General features: G+C 37.9%; 1 protein-coding gene across 5 annotated transcripts in view; it reads left to right on the top strand.

Annotated features, from left to right (window-relative positions):
- Positions 1–19,882, top strand: part of AEBP2 (AE binding protein 2) — a 296,022-nt gene that overhangs the window by 16,546 nt on the left and 259,594 nt on the right. For all 5 annotated transcript variants that reach the window (XR_016037669.1, XM_055394700.2, XM_055394702.2 and 2 more), the window contains exons 2-3: positions 6,256–6,463; positions 15,253–15,360. Coding sequence is in view for 4 of the 5 variants with exons in the window: in XM_055394700.2 (XP_055250675.1) it covers positions 6,256–6,463; positions 15,253–15,360 (316 nt within the window). In the remaining variant the exon portion in view is untranslated. The remainder of the gene's footprint in view (positions 1–6,255; positions 6,464–15,252; positions 15,361–19,882) is intronic.

Here is a 19,882-nt window from a genome sequence, read left to right as displayed (position 1 = left end):
CAGTGGTTCTCAAACATTTTGCTCTTAAGGACCTCTTTGCTTTCTTAAGTATGGAGAAATACAAATTATATCTCAGTAAAGCTGTTAAAAAAGTTATTGAAGAAACCAAAAAGCTTGTTTATGTAGATTATAGTTAAGCCATTGTTACAGGATCAAAAATCAAAATTGAGAACCTTAAAAATATTTGTTAATTTTAAAATAAGCCAATTAAAAGTAAGTTTTTTTTTCTTTTAATAAAAAACTGCTTTCCAGTTAAAAAAATAGAAGAGTGACATTGTTTCATGCTTAATGTCTGGCTGAACAACCATTTCTCATGTCTGCTTCTGCATTCAGCCTGATGCAGTTAAGTGATTTGGTTCAGCCATATGAAGAAAATCTGGCTTCATGCAGATAGTTAGTTGGAAAAATAAGTATTTTAATAGACTTTTTAAGTTAATTGTGTGGCTATTTGATAATTTGCTAGAACTTAACAGTTCGTTTGTTTTTTAAGAGACTATTTGCAGTGTAGAATCTGAAACCATGTCAACGAACTTCTCTTACTCTGTTTGTTACTCTAAGACCACTGTCTCATCCTTCTCCTTAATGATAAGGTAGCATCCATGTATTACTTCCTCTGCTCCTGTATCTTGTCATTTAGCAAGCTGATCTTCTCAGTATTGACAGCCCTATTGGCAGTGGTCATGTCTACCAAACATGTTTTGCTTGGAAGTAGTTTGAGTCATCAAAGAAGAGGCTATTCTTAAATATATGTGTGAGTTGGCCCTTGAATTTCCAAAGGAAACCATTTTCATAAAATCCATGTAGTTGGTTACTCCAACTGTTAGAGTCTGATCTGCCAGATAGTTTTTAAACAGGGCCCATGGGAAAAAAAGGAAAAAGGGAATGTTGTTATGTTAAAAATAGCTTGGTAAAGTGAAGTGAGAGTTGCTCAGTCGTGTCCCGACTCTTTGCAGCCCTGAACTGTAGCTCACCAGGCTCCTCTTTCCATGGGGATTCTTCAGGCAAGAATATTGGGGTAGGTTGCCATGCCTTCCTCCAGCTTATCTTCCCAACCCAGGGAGCGAACCCAGGTCTCCCTCATTGCATGCAGATTCTTCACCGTCTGAGCCACCAGGGAAGCCCAAAAATGGCTTACGCCCTTCCCTAAATATTGCATAGGAATCTTTAGTAATGTGTGTGTGTTTTAACTTAAGGATTTTCGCTTGTCACGGTGTATGTGTGTTTGCTTTAGCTTACTGTTCTACAGTATGAGACAGTTCCTTAGTTGGGTCAGTCTCAGTTGGGTAATAATAATGAAAGATCTTTTAGAGTCTTGCTACTTAAAATGTAGCAGCAGCATCAACAAGTAGGCTCTTGTTAAAAACACAGTATGTCAGGTCTTATCCCAAATCCACTGAATCAGAATCTTCAGTTAATAAGATCACAGATGTTCACATACATATTAGTTTGAAAAGCACTGCTTTAAGTTACTGAAACTATCTGAATAGAGTGAGTGCTTTTTCTGGCTCAGGTTTTCTTCCATATCCCAGGCTGCTTTTGTTCACATCTTATAGAATCAGTAAGTGTTCATTGGGAAGGAGAACTGACTGCATGAAAGATTTTAATACATGCTTGAACTGAGACATAAGATTGGGTGGAAGTAAAAAGTCAGTTTTTAGTGCTGATCATATTGTTATACTATAGGGAGAAGGACACTGCTTTCTATGAAATGTGTATCTGTCCTGTCAAGATTATAAATTACTTAGGATTTGTCTCCTTTGCTCTCCTGTATTAAAACTGTTGTCTTTATCAGTCTTGAGACTGGAGGAAACCACTGACTCTGGCGTGAATCTGGGACCGAAAGAGAGCCTAGAGATTTAGGATTGGACTCTTTCTAGCAGTTGGAGGTGCCAAGCAGGGGTCATGTGGCAGGACTCCACTTTGTCCGGTTGGGCAACCAATGGGAGGCTTTGTGGGAATGCCGCCCAAATGTAGAGTGTCTGTCAGTCTTTCAGGGCAGAGAACGTGCCCCTTATCTCCTGCACCATTGTATTTGCAGCTTGTTGCCAGTGGTAGAGTTCATGTGCTTTAATATCTGCAGTATGCTCTCCTTTCATGAGGATCTGTATCCACATGAAGTACTGGCTTTCAAGTAAGTAATACTGCATGTGAACAGTATTTCACTATTGCTTAGTGTTCATGGCTATTTGGACTCAGAAGGCTCTCCTTCTGGGGTGAAGTTCATAAGCAAAACATGTTATGCACTGCGTAGATGTACTCTATTGCTAGTTGGATTTATCACAAGGGTGTGAGTCTCTTGATCTTGCTCTACTTTGTTCAATTTAAAGAAAATTAATTTGGTTTCATTTTCAGCTAATTTTGGACTTTCAAGTAAAAGCAATGGAGATACGTGGTTAAAATAATACAGAAGTGTATTTACAGTTAAAGTCTGTGTTGCTTCTCCCACCTGCCCCAACACAGACAGCACATTGTGTATCCTTGAAAAGAGGTTTGCCTTTGCGGGGGTGGCTGTATCTCTGTGTCTCCCTCCACTTAGGTATGCAAAGTGGAACTGTACTTCCCTGCACTTTTGTGGCTCTTTTTTTTTTTTTTAACTTGGAGTTTGTATCATAGTAGGCCATTGAGATTTATCTCTTTTCTGAGGTTGTTTATAAATTGAGTGTGATGGATTGCTCATTTAAAACTGCTATTTATTTGTCTTTGGAGTTAGTCAGTATGGTTTATGAAACCATGAACTTTACAGGGAAAATGTTTTAAAATATATGAAGCAAGTGGCAAGGAAAATAGTAACCATTTTGCAGTTAAGGGCCTCATGAAACTTGGAATTTCTGGGGCTCAAGTAAAAATTTGAATTTCAGTATAAACCATACTTACAGTTTATTCCTGCAGAAACAATATATAAATAAAATTTCATATATTCAAGAGTTGATTCATATTTGAGAGTTTTCTAGAGATTACGGAACTCTAGAATGAAGTGTTAGAGCTGAAATTTAGAATATGTAGATAGACTGGGAGATATTTAGCCAGTTGAACTTAAATATGTGAATATCCTTTAAAGAGAAATCTTGAGTCACTTTTCCTGTCTTTTTAAAAATCTCTATTTATTTGCCTGTGCCATGTCTTAGTTGCGGCATTAGGAGGATCTAGTCCACACACTGGACCACCAGGGAAGTTCCTATTTTTCATATCTGAAGCATCCTAAAAACATTTTTGTTATCTTTGAAAAATAAATGCATTTGATTTTAGACAACGCTGTTGCTGCTAAGTTGCTTCAGTCGTGTCTGACTCTGTGTGGCCCCATAGACGGCAGCCCACCAGGCTCCCCCATCCCTGGGATTCTCCAGGCAAGAATACTGGAGTGGGGTGGATTTTAGACAATATATAAGTAAAGTTTCAGATGTTCAAGAATTGATTCACGTTTGAGAGTTTTCTAGAGATTATGGAGTTTTAGAATGAAGTGTTAGAGCTGAAATTTAGAATCTGTAGGTTGACTGGGAAATAGTTAGCCAGAAGGACTTCAGTTCAGTTCAGGAGCTCAGTCATGTCCGACTCTTTGCGACCCCATAGACTGCAGCACTCTAGGCCTCCCAGTCCATCACCAGCTCCGGGAGTTTACTCAGACTCATGTCCATTGAGTCGATGATGCCATCCAACCATCTCATCCTCTGTCGTCCCCTTCTCCTCCTGCCCTCAATCTTTCCCAGCATCACGGTCTTTTCAAATGAGTCAGCTTTTCACATGAGGGGGCCAAAGTATTGGAGTTTCAGCTTCAACATCAGTCCTTCCAATGAACATTCAGAAATGATCTCCTTTAGGATGGACTGGTTGGATCTCCTTGCAGTCCAAGGGACTCTCAAGAGTCTTCTCCAACACCACAGTTCAAAAGCATCAATTCTTCGGCGCTCAGCTTTCTTTATAGTCCAACTCTCACATCCATACATGACTACTGGAAAAACCATAGTCTTGAATAGATGGACCTTTGTTGGCAAAGTAATGTCTCTGCTTTTTAATATTCTCTATAGGTTGGTCATAACTCTTCTTCCAAGGAGCAGAAGGACTTAATTATGTGAATATCCTTTAAAGAGAAATCTGAGACATTATTAAGCTTATTTTAAGAAGTTAAAATTCAGTTTAAGTCTTAGGTGTGAACAAATAAGGTTGCAGTGTTTAACGGTGAATGTTCTTTAGAAGGGATGTGTTGAAATGTGGTTAAAGTATCATGTTTGCAACCTGTGGATGATTGAGAAAAACAAATTATATGTAGCAAACAGGACAGTGTTATTATTGAGTTCAGATTTAATTATTTTTATTGAGGTATAGTTGATGGTACAATATTATATATTTCAGGTGTGCAGCATAGTGATTCATAATTTTTAAAGGTTATGAAGATATCCTCTGCCTGCCTTTTGTCTGTAGAAAAAACTTGAGACAAAGAAAAAGTTTAATCAGAAATGTGAAAATGCAGAAACAACAGAAAACAGACAACACCAAATAATGTAGTTTGTGTGCATAGTCAAGGACCTTTAGTTCCTTCTCAAGGGCTGTAGGTAATCCTCTGAGCCATATCCTGTGAGCAGTCTTACAGATACTGAAACCCCCACCAGGTAGAGAAGTTAACTTATGTGATAACCAGACTGTAGCCATGACATAAGCTGCCACGATTCTGACAACTGGCCTCAGGAAATGGAAACAAATGGACCCTCCAGCCAAACTGAACTATACTTAATCGAGATGACTGATCAAACCACAGATGACCAATTTCTGTATGACTGTCAGAGCTGACTGTACTGTTTCTACATGTAACCACCTCCCTCAGCGTATAAAAGCTCTTGCCCAGTGATGGTCATTGGAAGGTGTCGGCCTTTTGGACAGGTTCCCTCCCACTCCTGCCCCGCCCACCCCACCCCCATCCAAAAGAAAGGAAACTTGACTTTCCACCAGCCTGGCCTCTTTAATGATTGCTTTTGAGCAGCAAGCAGAGCAGCTGGACCCCACTTTTGATTACAGTTATATTCCATTTATTAGTTATAAAATAGTCCCTGTGTTGTATAGTATATGCTTGTTTCTCCTAGCCTGTTTGTTCTATACACAGTAACTTGTACCTTTTAATCCCTCCCTCTTGTGTTTACTTCCCTGCTACCTGCTCCCTACTGGTAACCATGAGTTTGTAGTCTACTTTTTTGTGTTTTTGAAATTTTCTATAATAAAAACTTAGTGGAATGGGGAAGCATGCCCCTTAAAAGTTAATGTGAATTGTATAATTTACTGGTACTTAAATTAAGTACAGGCAGTTATAGCTTTTAATAGGTTTTAAAGTCTGAAGCATTCTTAACTGTTGGTCCTTCTGTGATTGATGCTACTTCCGTGTAATTTCTCTATTAAGAAGATATGAAGAAAGGAAATAAAGTGAATTGCTCTTAAGATGAAGGCAAAATGGGTTACATTTTTTATGATGTGAAATTCTTAACATTAAAAATAACTCACTTTTAATAATGACTTTTATTACTAATTTTTTTTAGTAAATAAAAAAATTACTAGTATATAATACTTTGTTTATTAAATAAAAAGTAAAAGGGTTTGAGGTGCATAAGACTTGGAAAAAAATTGAGGGCCAGCAAAGTACTTTTTGGATTTTGGTAAAATCAGAGAAACTTTGGTTGCACTTAGTTCTCTCTTTTTGCTTTTTTATTAAGAGGGAAAATACAGCAAAATTTCCCAACTGCTTTGAGACAGAAAGAGGTAGGATGTGATAGCAGTTGTATTCTCAGATTAGTGAATGGAAGAAAAAGATCAACAAGTGATTTGCAACACTGTAAAGATAATCTTTTGATTCTAAATTATTTGCAGCTGGAAACTATTATTTTATCATGCTTTTTAGAACTCTGGAAGGGTGGAATGTGGTGAGCTGTGTTTGTGTGTGTGTTTATGTGTGGTTTGGTTTGTTTTCTGTGGGGTATGGTGTTGGGGACTTCATGTCTGCCAAAAGTTGCTTAAATTATTCCATGGCTGGTTTGAGGTACTAGTTTTTCTTTGCCTTGATTTGCAATTTATTGCAAATAATATTTATTTGAAATTTAGTTTTAGAGAATAATTATTTGAAACTAAATAATTTTAAAACATGTTGTTTTCTGGTGGAAAATATGGTTCCTATGCTTTGTGGGGCAGAATGTCAAGTGGTAATCTTAATTATTTATAAGATCATATTCATGTTAGTGAACTTCTAGGAATAACACAGCCTTTTTTCTTCTTTTGTAGCATAAGCAGTACTATAATGGATGTAGACAGCACAATTTCCAGTGGGCGTTCAACTCCAGCCATGATGAATGGACAAGGAAGCACTACTTCTTCAAGCAAAAATATTGCCTATAATTGTTGTTGGGACCAGTGCCAGGCTTGCTTCACCTCTAGTCCAGATCTGGCAGATCACATCCGTTCCATACATGTAGATGGTCAGCGAGGAGGGGTTGGTTTTGTCATTTCTTTTTTTCACTCCCTGTTTTCATTAGTTTTATTAATTTGTATTTGCTAGTTAGGCTTTTTTTTTTTTTAAGTAATTTTGAAAAATTTTTATTTTTGAAATGTTTTATTTTTTCAAATGTTTTTTCCCTTTTATTTACTTTCCACATATTTGATTGAATCAAATTAAATAGAACATATTATGTGTTGGATTTTCATTTGCTCTTAGGTGTATTACTTTGAAGAAATCAGACTTTTAAAAATATGGTGGGAGTATTATAAATGAATACTGTGTATTTCAAGGTTCTGATGTTTTGAGTTGAAGGCTTTTAGGAATTGGCACTCTTTGGGATTTCTGTTGTTATGGTCTTAAGTTGTCCCTGATGCTGAAATTAACTGGAAACTATTGGTATCAGGATAGTATATACAGTCCTGTTAAATGGCTATCTGTACTCATTATTTGTGACTATTGATCATCTTTCCCAGGTCTTGTCAGAGCTCACTTAGTATTGACCTATATATAAACTTTTCAGAATCCATTTAGTCCTGTCAGTTCATATAATTTTTATTGAATAGTAAGTAAAGAGCTAAAGCAAATTAGGTGAGTCACAGCATAATGGACCAAAATATTTGTAAAATTGATAACATAATACATACTTTTCAACTTTATCTAGATTTTTGTCTTGAATAGTTAACCATTCTTAGTATGTTTTTTAGAAATTAATGTCACATTTTAAAGTACAGATAATTTATTAGGTCACACACTGCTTATCAGTATGGTATCACTATTGAGATACACTGATACTAACATGATTATAATCTTAAGTAAGTGGGTAACTGTTTCCAAGGTAGTATTAATATTTAGATTGTATTACTGATCTTTTTTTAAAAAGCATGCAGCCATAATAGGGACTCCTAACATTTTTAACAATGATACTGCATTTGAAGTTTCTTTTGAAAAATATTTACTGTTATCACAATATGTTATAATGTTTCAGCAGTCTTTCAGTTACTAAACTTGTATAAGTCAACGTTTGTCTCATTATTAGATTTAATACATATGGGGTCTGGGTAGATATCAGAGAGTGTATTAACGTATTATTAACTGGCAGATTTTTGCAGACACTAAAGCGTATGGTTGGCAATGTGTTATGTAAGTGAATATTGAAACACTCTGGTCAATAACATTCCGGTAACAAAAGACATCTCTGGTCAATAAGTTGCTAATGAACTGTGCCCATCATGTGGTATTTTCACTGAATAACCCAGTTCAGTGGTTAAGCTGCTTTGGTAACAGTCTTTATTTCCCCCTCATGTATATCCCTTGGTTTCTTGGTCATTACAGAGTTGAGTTTTGTCAACCAGTGCTTGGAGTCACTTGTTATGTATCACCAAGGCAGTCTTGTGAACCATGGCATGATGCTTTATAGTCACTTGACTTGGCAACTTACGTGTAGGATCCCAGGCTCTGCAGGCATGATCTCTTAGTAGTAATAGGAGACTTTCACATTTCTAAGTCTTGATCCTACAAGTTGAGTTGACACACAACCTTTATGAGAATGTTTTCAGCCTTTTACAGATTTGTAGGAAAAATGGAGTTACGGACTGAATGTGTAATGTAATCACTGCACCTGTATGTATCTTACTGATATTACAGAGCCAGGCGTGAAGTTTTGGTATTTCTACCTTAAACTTGTTGAAACGGAAACCCCCCATGTCATTTCTTGAATGCTTATTCATAAAATTACTTTATTATAAATAATAAGATTCTCTGGCTAATTTTACAAGTAATTCTATTTTGACCTAAGAAAGGAGTTCTGATCTTTGAAGGACATTAGTTGCTAAACTACAGGCTTAAACGCTCAGCTAAATGAAGAAAATACATTTCATTACATTCCCATTATTTCTGCATATGAGTCTCTGATGTACAGACTTAAGCTTTCAGAATGAAAGTTTGAATGAGAATTTGAAAACTTTATGTGTTGTGTGCTCAGTTGCTTCAGTCATGTCTGACTCTCTGCAACCCCATGGAGTGCAGCCTGCCAGGCTCCTCTGTCCATGGGATTCTCCAGGCAAGGCTACTGGATTGGGTTGCCATGCCCTCTAGGGTATCTTCCTGACCCAGGGATTGAACCTACATCTGTGTCTCCTGCATTGCAGGCAGATTCTTTACCACTGAGCCACCAGAGAAGCCCAAAACTTGATTACTACTAGATAGTTTAGGAAATCTCAATCTGGTTTGTGCTTTAAAATAGAGTAGTTATGTTACGGCCATACTATCCTGAACATGCCTGATTTCAACTGCAATTGAGTAGTTGTTGATTTTTTTTTTTTTTTAGTGACCTCTTTGAAGGGAAATTTAAAAAAAATAATTTTAATTATTTTTAAGTGTGCATGCACTTCAGTGGCATTATTATGTTCATTCACATTGCTCTGCAATGACTACTATCCCTCTCCGTAACTCTTTCATCGTCCCAAACTGAAATGTGTACCTATTAAATAATACCTCCCTAATCCTCCCTTCTGCTAACCTCTAGTAACCATTGTCCTACTTTCTGTCTTTTAATTTGACTATTTTCGCTATCTCCTGTATAGTGGAAAACAGCTGATTTTGATGACATTTTTAAAGAGTTTTTAATTCTGTTTTTACCCCAAATGTGAAACTGTCACAGTGGAACAGAAACAAATGAGGAAAATTATTGGCAACTCTAGAGGATTTTCTAATTACTGAAAGATGACAGTTCTTCTGGAGCAGTAAGGTAGCAAGATCTATATCCTGTATTAATTCATGTTCTTTTTCTCATCCCACTCTGCTCTTCACCCTGGGAAAACCAAAACTATAACAGCTTAGTAACTTCTTTACCTGCCTGAAGCTATTTATGTTGCCATGTCATGTGGACTTTAATTGTATTTGAAGGCTGAAGGCAAGTGGAATTTTAAGGTTTCCTGACCTTTTCATATGTCAAAGTGGGTGGATACTTAATCCCATAGTAAAAGTTAAACTTATCATTTAAGCACCTTTTTTTTTTTTGAATATACCTTTTTTAAAAAAGTCATGAAAGTACTTTCTTCTCTAAAAAATAACGACAAGCAAGAAAAACTTAGTCTTTTTTTGTTCAGTAAAACGGAATTGTGTTCTTGGGTTCATACTTCCATGCATGACTGGATTTCAGAAACTAGACCGAGCTATTTTGCTAGTCAGATTTCAAAGGCCGTGTCCTCTTATTACACATGTACGTCTTGGCAGGAGGGGAGCTTCATCTTGTAGGATTTCAGTGAGTAGTTCAGTAAGATCCACTAGTGTACTGTTCTTGTTTTTTTTCCCTTGTCTTCACTATTTTTCACTTTAAAAACAGTTGCCAGAAAGAAATCTGTTTATCATGGGTGCTCTTACACGTGTTATTTTTATAAGTTTGCTTTTGTATTTGTGCTTTGGTGTGCTTGAGGCAAGAGGGCCAGAGGGATATTTTGGGGGAGGTGATGACAGGGTATTACTATTTGGAGAGTTGAATGAGTTACCTTGATGTTACATAAAATTAGGCTTGTAGACTCTCATGGTTACATTGAATGCTGCAAGGAAATGGGGTCAATCTTAGGAGGTCAGTTTGAGTTTTGATTGCCAGTCTGATATTACTAGATTCTGAACACAACATGAAATTGGGCATATCTTTTGTAATAAATGAGAGATGTTTTTCCTTGTATTGTGAGAGCTTACTGAATAGTTGTCCTCTGTTTATTAAATATCTTTTTAACAGGAAATTGAAAATGTTAACATTTAATGTGGCTAAAAATTACAGAAAACAAAATTATATCCTTCATTTTAGATCTTGAAAGAGTAGACTGATTAGAGACAAAATAGTTAGATGTAAAAAACATTTACTTCTCTTTTATGTGTTCACATTTTGTGAAAAACTGACCTAAATTTTTTCTAAGAGCTTAAAGGAACCCTGAGATCATCCATTCAACCCCTTCCTGACTTTATTTTAGGTTGTCTCTCTTATTTAATATAAAATCTTTTTGTATCATTTTGCTACAGAAGGAATCTAATTATTTAGTAAAAAAGTAGACTTTTTTCACTCCCTTTGGGGATGTAAATTATATTGCTTACTGGCTCTATTTAGAGTATTAGGCTGATTTTACTTTACCAGTAGTAACAGAATTTTCCTTATACATGCTTATTCGACTTTGTTAGGTTGCTTTGTATTATTTTGCAATGAGTCTTAAAATTTACTTAACTTTTTGATGGATTCATTTATGCACTTCATGTTTGATATTGTTGGTAATCAGGTAAGTGCATTTATCTTTACTGTCACACAATCCATCATAGGTGTAGAATTTGTGTTGTTATTATTGTTTAGTTTCCCAGTTGTGGCTGACTCTTTTGTGACCCCATAGACTGTAGCCCGCCAGGCTCCTCTGTCCATGGGATTTCCCAGGCAAGAATACTGGAGTGGGTTGCCATTTCCTTCTCCAGGGGATCATCCTGACCCCAGGGATTGAACTCAGGTCTCCGGCATTGCAGGAGATTCTTTATCGTCTTAGCTACCTGGGAAGCCCATACATTCAGTTCAGTTCAGTTCAGTCACTCAGTCGTGTCCGACTCTCTGCGACCCCATAAATCACAGCACGCCAGGCCTCCCTGTCCATCACCAACTCCCGGAGTTCACTCAAACTCATGTCCACAGAGTCGGTGATGCCATCCAGCCATCTCATTCTCGGTCGTCCCCTTCTCCTCCCGCCCCCAATCCCTCCCAGCATCAGAGTCTTTTTCCAGTGAGTCGACTCTTCGCATGAGGTGGCCAAAGTATTGGAGTTTCAGCTTTAGCATCTGTCCTTCCGATTAACACCCAGGATTGATCTCCTTTAGAATGGACTGGTTGGATCTCCTTGCAGTCCAAGGGACTCTCAAGAGTCTTCTCCAGCACCACAGTTCAAAAGCATCAATTCTTCGGTGATCAGCCTTCTTCACAGTCTAACTCTCACATCCATACATGACCACGGGAAAAACCATAGCCTTGACTAGACGGACCTTGGTTGGCAAAGTAATGTCTCTGCTTTTTAATATGCCATCTAGGTTGGTCATAACTTTCCTTCCAAGGAGTGTCTTTTAATTTCATGGCTGCAATCAGCATCCACAGTGATTTTGGAGCCCCAAAAAATAAAGTCTGACACTGTTTCCACTGTTTTTCCATCTATTTCCCATGAAGTGATGGGACGAGATGCCATGATCTTTGTTTTCTGAATGTTGAGTTTCAAGCCAACCTTTTCACTCTCCTCTTTCACTTTCATCAAGAGGCTTTTGAGTGCCTCTTCACTTTGCCATAAGGGTGGTGTCATCTGCATATCTGAGGTTATTGATATTTCTCCCGGCAATCTTGATTCCAGCTTGTGCTTTTTCCAGCCCAGCGTTCCTCATGATGTACTCTGCATAGAAGTTAAATAAGCAAGGTGACAATATACAGCCTTGACGTAGTCCTTTTCCTATTTGGAACCCGTCTGTTGTTCCATGTCCAGTTCTAACTGTTGCTTCCTGACCTGCATACAGGTTTCTCAAGAGGCAGGTCAGGTGGTCTGGGATTCCCATCTCTTTCAGAATGTTCCACAGTTTATTGTGATCCACACAGTCAAAGGCTTTGGCATAGTCAATGAAGCAGAAATAGATGATTTTCTGGAACTCTCTTGCTTTCTCCATGATCCAGTGGATGTTGGCAATTTGATCTCTGGTGCCTCTGCCTTTTCTAAAACCTGCTTGAACATCTGGGAGTTCACGGTTCACATATTGCTGAGGCCTGGCTTGGAGAATTTTGAGCATGACTTTACTAGCGTGTGAGATGAGTGCAATTGTGCAGTAGTTTGAGCATTCTTTGGCATTGCCTTTCATACATTCAGGTAAATACTCTAGTTCAGGAAAATTGACCAACATAAGGAGACTAGGACTACCCTTGGTTTGTACAAGCTTCTTCATTTTAGGCCTTTTGGAGGAGACCCCTGACGGTAAAGCTGACCTGTTCTGACTGTAATGAGCAAGGTTTTCTAGAGGAGTTCTTAACAGAAACCCTGAACCTCCCTCTAACATTGAAATTAGACCTCTACATCTTACAAGTGAGGTCTTATAAATCTGAAGTTGGTAGTAGAAAAATGGCCGTGTGCTGTTTTTTTCCTTGGACAGTCTGGTAGAAAACAGTTTGCAGCTGTTATTTTGAGAAGGGACCTCCAGTGTCTAATAGAAACCCAAGTTTTTTGTTAACTAGTCCTGTGAGAAAATATTATCTTGTATTTTCGTTGTGTTCTGGACTTATAACAAGTCTGGGCTCATGGCATCTATTTGGTGACAGAAGAAATAGACACTTAAATTAGTGGTTCTTTGAAGATTGTGTAGCTGCAAAATACGAAAGGGCTGGATAGATTTTTAGGTTGTTTATTTTTGTTCTGTTTGTTATCTCTGATACAACCTGTTTTAACTAAGCCAGTTTATCATGAAAGACTGGACTATGAACCTCAGTGTTCTAATTAACATGGTTCTTAATTCATTTTAAGATAGTTTAGAGGAACCATGTCAAATTTTGTTCTGGAGTTATTCCATTCATATTGAACTCCTGTACTGTTTGGTTTTCAGTGTTAACTTTTACAATGAGAAAGTTTCTAAAAATGGAGTATAAAAATGTTTTTCATATATTGTGCATACAGAAAATCTCAGGTCAAATACCCCTTTGTCAGATTTTGGACTGGACTTAAGGAAGTTTAGCTTTTTAAAGATTTCTGGGTTTTGGGAATACTTGATAATGGATTTTTAGTGCCCATCTTGTGTATCAAGATTATCCTTATGCAAGTTTACTTCTCCCTTCTCCCCTCAGAGTAGTTTTCAGGTATTACTATTCTACCCGAATATAGCTAAACATAGTTTGCTTTGATCTCTTTACACTTATCTCATTTCCTATAAAATTCACTAGGTTGAAGGTTATGGTTTTTCTTTGAACCTGAAGGTGTTGCTGCCCTAATAGTGTTGCTAGACATTATTCCATCTAGAAGGATAGACCATACCTGTTCACATGGCCGGTAATTGCCTCCTGTTAGTGTTTGTTGTGGAGAAGGAAATGGCAACCCACTCCAGTATTCTTGCCTGGAGAGTCCCAGGGATGGCAGAGCCTGGTGGGCTGCTGTCTGTGGGGTCGCACAGAGTCGGACATGACTGAAGTGACTTAGCAGCAGTAGCAGCAGCAGTGTTTGTTCAGAGGAAAAAGAATTAGAAATCAGACATGGTTGGTTCTCCTAACTGTAGCTGTTGAGTAGGGACAGAATGTGAGTATTTATCTTGCTTCTTTGAGAGTAACTCAGCCAGGTGTTTCTTAAGTGTTATAACAATACTGTTAATTTTTTTTTTTTGCATAACTGAGATAAATTTTGTTCCCAAATACTTGCTTTAGGACATACCTGTTTGCGTATGACTTGTGAAAGCGTTTTAAACCAGTCTGTTTATTAACTTGAATTGAAAATTTAACACTGAGTCTTCGTAGTCTTGAGTTAGGAAATTGATAGGATTGATATTCATATATGATTATTAAACACTGAATTGGTCTTCACAGCATATTGGTGTACCTTTAAAGACTTGTCTATGTTCATTAAAAAGTGGCTTTTAATTTTGGGAACTTTAGGAATCATTTTATAAACATGTACTAGGCTTAGGAATTTTGGTTATAGAGGGGGAAATGTTGTGACATCATATCTGCTTAACTAAAAGAAACAAGCAAGTACTTTAAGCAACATCAACAGCAATAACTCTTGTCTCGTGCAATGGTTTTGAGTAAAAGTTGATCTCAGTTATTTTAGACTATTTTTCTAGACTTCTAAAAATTTTCCTTTAAACTTACTGTTTAGTGATTGTTTCCTCAGTCCTGTGTGTATGTTTGTTTTGTTCTATATGCAGTACATTATAATCTTCAGAGTGTGGCTCTATTTATAATTATTATAACCTTAGAAAAGAACAGAGCCTATAAATGGTTCTTTGAATGTAATGGTTACTGTAGGTTCATACTTCTTTTACTGATGATGGGAAGCAGTTTTCAGTGTTCAGTTTGATAAAAATAGAATCAGTCAAAAAAAATTGGTATCTCAGTGGTAGGAAGATGGTAAAAATCATGTTAGTTGTTAACCCAGTCATACTCAGTTGCCTGAACCCAAGAATGTGGGTCTATTATTACAGAGTAACTGCTGTCATAGCTTCTGCTTCTGTATTAATTTTAGCATTCTGTATTAGATTTTGCTTCATAATCAAGACAATTGGAAATCATTTTGAATAAATCAAAACTATAAATATAATATAAACATTGGTATGCATTTGAGAATAGGAAATCAAGAGCAGCAAAATTATAATTGGAAAATTTGTTCACTCATTTTTTGAAGGTGAAACTATCAGTATCTACCAGTTGACTGTTTTGATTTATTGTTGTTGTTTCTTTATACCTTTATATATTCCTAATATTTAGCTAGCACATGCTTGTTCCTTCATGCAGTAAACAGAAAAAATTAAATTATGATCCATTGTTCTAATTCTTAGGACTATATTGTTAATATTTTGTATATTTCCTTCTGAATGGCAGCAGCCTTAAAGGGGAACGGTTACAACTGTGCCTCATGTGGGAGGTTCAGAAAGTACCTACAGTAAGCATTTTGATTGACTGGTACATTCAGTGTCTCTTTGTCGATTGAAGACTTGCAGCACGTTTACTTGAATTTACAGGGAATAAAAGTCCCTGTTGAAAAAAGTGATGAAAATAATTATGGCTCTTCTGTTAACAGGTGTTTGTTTGCTTATGGAAAGGCTGTAAAGTATATAACACTCCATCAACCAGCCAGAGTTGGTTGCAGAGGCACATGCTGACACACAGCGGAGACAAACCTTTTAAGGTAAGTAAGTGTATATGAGTTTCTTTTCTTAACTTCAAGTTGACATGTTTCTTAATAGGCATATTTTGGCCCTCCTGAAAATTTTTTAAAGAACGGTTTGTTTTAATATTCCTGTAGATGCATGCGATTTTATAAAGTAGGTGAAGGTAAAGATAATTTGATCTTTTATAATTTGAAGACCAGAAAAAAGTTCGTGTGAAGGTAGGGTCTTGAAAACAGCTAGTAGGCAGGATAGCACCTTGAATGGATGTCTTTAAAATTGCTTGGCTGTGGTTAGTAACTTGTATTTTAATTATGTTTTCTCAGTGTCATAGGTTTCAGCGTTTTTAATTAGTGAACAGTCCTGATTATTACATGAAAAAATTTTGAAATTGTGGCGCATTAAAGAATTCGATTTATTTCCCTCACTTTGAGATTGTGTTACTAATCTTAGTCATACATTCCGTTCTGTTCCATCGCTCAGTCGTGTCCGACTCTTTTGTGACCCCGTGGACTGTAGCCTACCAGGCTTCTCCGTCCATGGGATTCTCCAGGCAAGAATACCGGAGTGGGTTACCGTTTCCTTCTCCGGGGGATCTTCCCGACCCAGGGATCGAACCCGGGTCTCCCGCATTGGAGGCAGACGCTTTAACCTCTGAGCCACCTGGGAAGCCCAGTCATACATTACTGTGTCAAATAGATGTATTTGGGGAATTCTGAGCAATTTCATGTAAAAACCATTTTTCGTTTTGTCCTCATAACAAGTTAAAATATTTTGCTTTGTAACTGTGGAAAGCATATACCATAGAGATGAAAAGTTTGTCTTTAAAGAAATTTAGTAGTTGTTAAACATAGTGTCTACTGGTATATATTAATAAACACTGCTGTGCCAGAAATTCACTTTGGGTTTCATTAGAGAAGGAGGTAATTCGTGTGCAGTTTTTTAATTACTTAATTTTCTTGGAAAAGACAATCATTAACAATTTTAAGAAATTATAAAGAAAAAAGCTTATATTCAGAAATACTACACCTTTCTTATTTTCTCTCCCCTGAGTATATAACTGTTGTTCTTAATTACTGGTGAATTCTTTATGGAACTACAAGTAGATTGATATGTAGTATCATTATCCTTCTGCTTACACAACATCTAATAAACTATATACTCTCTGTATCTTATTTTTTATAAACTTTATATTTTAGAGCAGTTTTAGTTTTACAGAAACATTACAAAGATTAGAGTTCTGTTATGTCCTATACCAAGTTTCTCCCATTATCAAGAATTTTATTGTATGTGTACCTTGCTGTGTAACATGCTTTGTAGTAGAGATCTTTTCATATCTGTTCATGAAGAATATACTCTTTTTAACAGCTTCATAGTACTCCATTGTGTGGCTGTAGCAGTTCATTTAACCAAACTTGTATAGCTGTTTCGGTTGATTTCAGTCCTGTACTGTTGCAGGTAGTGCTGCAGTGATGAATCTTTGAACATATATCATTTTGCACATGTGTAATTATAAATGTTCGAAAAGTTCCCAAAATGATGAGAGTGGCTGGATCAGGAGCTATATAACCATTGATAATTTTAATAAATGTTGCCAAACTGCCTGGCTAGGGGTTGTGCCTTTATCAGCAATGTTAGAATGTTTGCCTTCTTCACAGATTTATTAAGAGGGTTTTGTCAAACTTTTATATTTTTGCTAATCTAATAGATGAGAAATTGCATCCTGATGTAGTGGTTGTCCCATCAACTGCGTCCCCCCCCCAACTTAAGATTTATTTTGGTTTTCCCTGGTGGCTCAGTTGGTAAAGAATCCACCTGCAATGCAGGAGACCTGGGTTTGATCCCTGGGTTGGGAAGATCCCTGGAGGAGGGCGTGGCAACCCACTCCAGTATTCTTGAGGACAGAAGAGCCTGGCGGGCTGCAGTCCTTGAGGTGGCAAAGAGTCAGACTCAGTTCAGCGACTAAGCATAACATAGCACAGCCCAAGATTGGTCTATCTTTTTTTGACTACTCTGGGTCTTCCTTGCTGCTCAGGGACTTTTTCTAGTTGTGGGGAACGTGCAGGGGTGGGGCTATACCTTGTTGCAGTGCTGGAGCTTCTCATGTGGCTTCTCTCCAGAGCCCGGGCTCTAGAGCACAGGCTTAGTTGCTCTGCCGCGTGTGGGCTCTTCCCAACCCAGGAATAAAACCTTTGTCCCCTGTATTGGCAGGCAGATTCTTAGCTACTAGACCACCAGGGAAGTTCCCAGCTTGTGGGTTCTTAGTTCCCTGACCAAAGATTGAACCTGGGCCCCCCAAAGTAAAAGTGCCAAGTTCTAACCACTGCATTGCCAGGGAATTAATTAATTGCCTCCCCTGATGTAGTTTTAATTTGATTTTCCTTTATTATCAGTGAAGTAGGGCATCTTTTCATATGTTTAAAACCATTTGGATTTCTTTTTTTTTATTCTCTTAAAAATAGTCTCGCTGAGCTTTCTGTTGGCATGTGTGTCCTGTAACGATAACCTCCTAGTCTTCCCTCTTTTCATACTGCAGGTTCTGGCCCTCATGTGACCTGGGACAGTTTGTTGAACTTCCTGTCTAACTTGTATCTGGTAATAGAGGTTACCTCATAGAACTGTACAGTATATAGTAAATATAAGAGCTTATTGTTAAAAGTAAGAAAATCATTTACTTTCCCATTGTATTCCTTTCCATATATTTTTCTTTAAGGCAGACATTCTTTTGCTGGTTGGTTTTGATGTTCAAGTTAATTTCACAGTCCATAGAAATGGATTTTTCCCCCCAAATATCTTTTTAGAAGCTGTAGTAGAGTCTCATTGAAGAGGGGGAGAGAAACTGTCTTTAAAAGACAGAAGTTAAAGGGTGCGATTTAGTGAGGCATTGTTCTGTAAATCTTAGGAACCATTTGAATCAAAAAAGCATTTGTTGATGTTTGCATTACATAGCATTGCGCTAGGCATTTGGAAAGCAGGGTGAATAATAATGGAGACCTCTGCCCTTTAGAGAACTTTTTTTCTTCAGGATTTTACAGATCTAAGTAGGTTTTCGGAGAAGGCAATGGCAAGCCACTCCAGTACTCTTGCCTAGAAAATCCCATGGATGGAGCAGCCTGGTAGGCTGCAGTCCGTGGGGTCGCTAAGGGTCGGACACGACTGAGCGACTTCACTTTCACTTTTCACTTTCACACATTGGAGAAGGAAATGGCAACCCACTCCAGTGTTCTTGCTTGGAGAATCCCAGGGAAGGGGGAGCCTGGTGGGCTTCCATCTATGGGGTCACACAGAGTCGGACACGACTGAAGTGACTTAGCAGTAGCAGCAGTAGCAGTAAGTAGGTTTTAGTAATAAAATGTCTTCAGTTCAGTGCAGTTGTGACTCTCTGCGACCCCATGGACTCCAGCACACCAGGCTTGCCTGTGCATCACCAACTCCCGCAGCTTGCTCAAGCTCATGTCCATCGAGTCGGTGATGCCATCCAAACATCTCATCCACTGTCGTCCCCTTCTCCTGCCTTCAGTCTTTCCCAGCATCAAGAGTCTTTTCCAGTGAGTCAGTTCTTCGCACCAGGTGGCCAAAGCATTGGAGTTTCAGCTTCAGCATCAGTCCTTCCAATGAATATTCAGGACTGATTGCCTTTCGGATTGACTGGTCAGATCTCCTTGCAGTTCAGGGGACTCTCAAGAGTCTTCTCCAGCACCACAGTTCAAAAGCATCAATTCTTTGGCACTCAGCTTTCATTGTAGTCCAACTCTCACATCCATACATGACTACGGGAAAAACCATAGCTTTGAGTAGACAGACCTTTATTGGCAAAGTAATGTCTCTGCATTTTAATACGCTGTCTAGGTTTGTCATAGCTTCTCTTCCAAGGAGCAGGTGTCTTTTAATTTCAAGGCTGCTGTCACCATCTGCAGAGATTTTGGAGCCCAAGAAAATAAAAAAAATCAAAATCATTGAATTGTTGTCATTCAGTTGCTAAGTCATCTCTGACTCTTTGCAACCCCATAGACTGCAACGTGCCAGGCTCCTGTGTCCTCCACTATCTAATAAAATGTTAAGTGCCAATAAATGTCTGTCAAAAGGTTCTCTGGAAACATGGATTAGTGACCAGTTAATGGATGTGAAGTCAAGTGGGCTTTAGAGAGCATCACTACTAACAAAGCTAGTGGAGGTGATGGAATTCCAGTTGAGCTATTTCAAATCCTGAAAGATGATGCTGTGAAAGTGCTGCACTCAATATGCCAGCAAATTTGGAAAACTCAGCAGTGGCCACAGGACTGGAAAAGGTCAGTCTTCATTCCAATCCCAAAGAAAGGCAATGCCAAAGAATGCTCAAACTACCGCACAATTGCACTCATCTCACACGCTAGTAAAGTCATGCTCAAAATTCTCCAAGCTAGGCTTCAGCAATATGTGAACCGTGAACTTCCAGATGTTCAAGCAGGTTTTAGAAAAGGCAGAGGCACCAGAGATTCAATTGCCAACATCCGCTGGATCATGGAAAAAGGAAGAGAGTTCCAGAAAACCATCTATTTCTGC

Source organism: Moschus berezovskii, chromosome 6 (genome assembly GCF_049115385.1).
Source record: "Moschus berezovskii isolate FMDL1 chromosome 6, NW_MosBer_1.0, whole genome shotgun sequence".
NCBI lineage: Eukaryota > Metazoa > Chordata > Mammalia > Artiodactyla > Moschidae > Moschus > Moschus berezovskii.
Note: the sequence above shows the minus strand (reverse complement) of the source record. Positions and strands in the feature narration are given on the sequence as shown.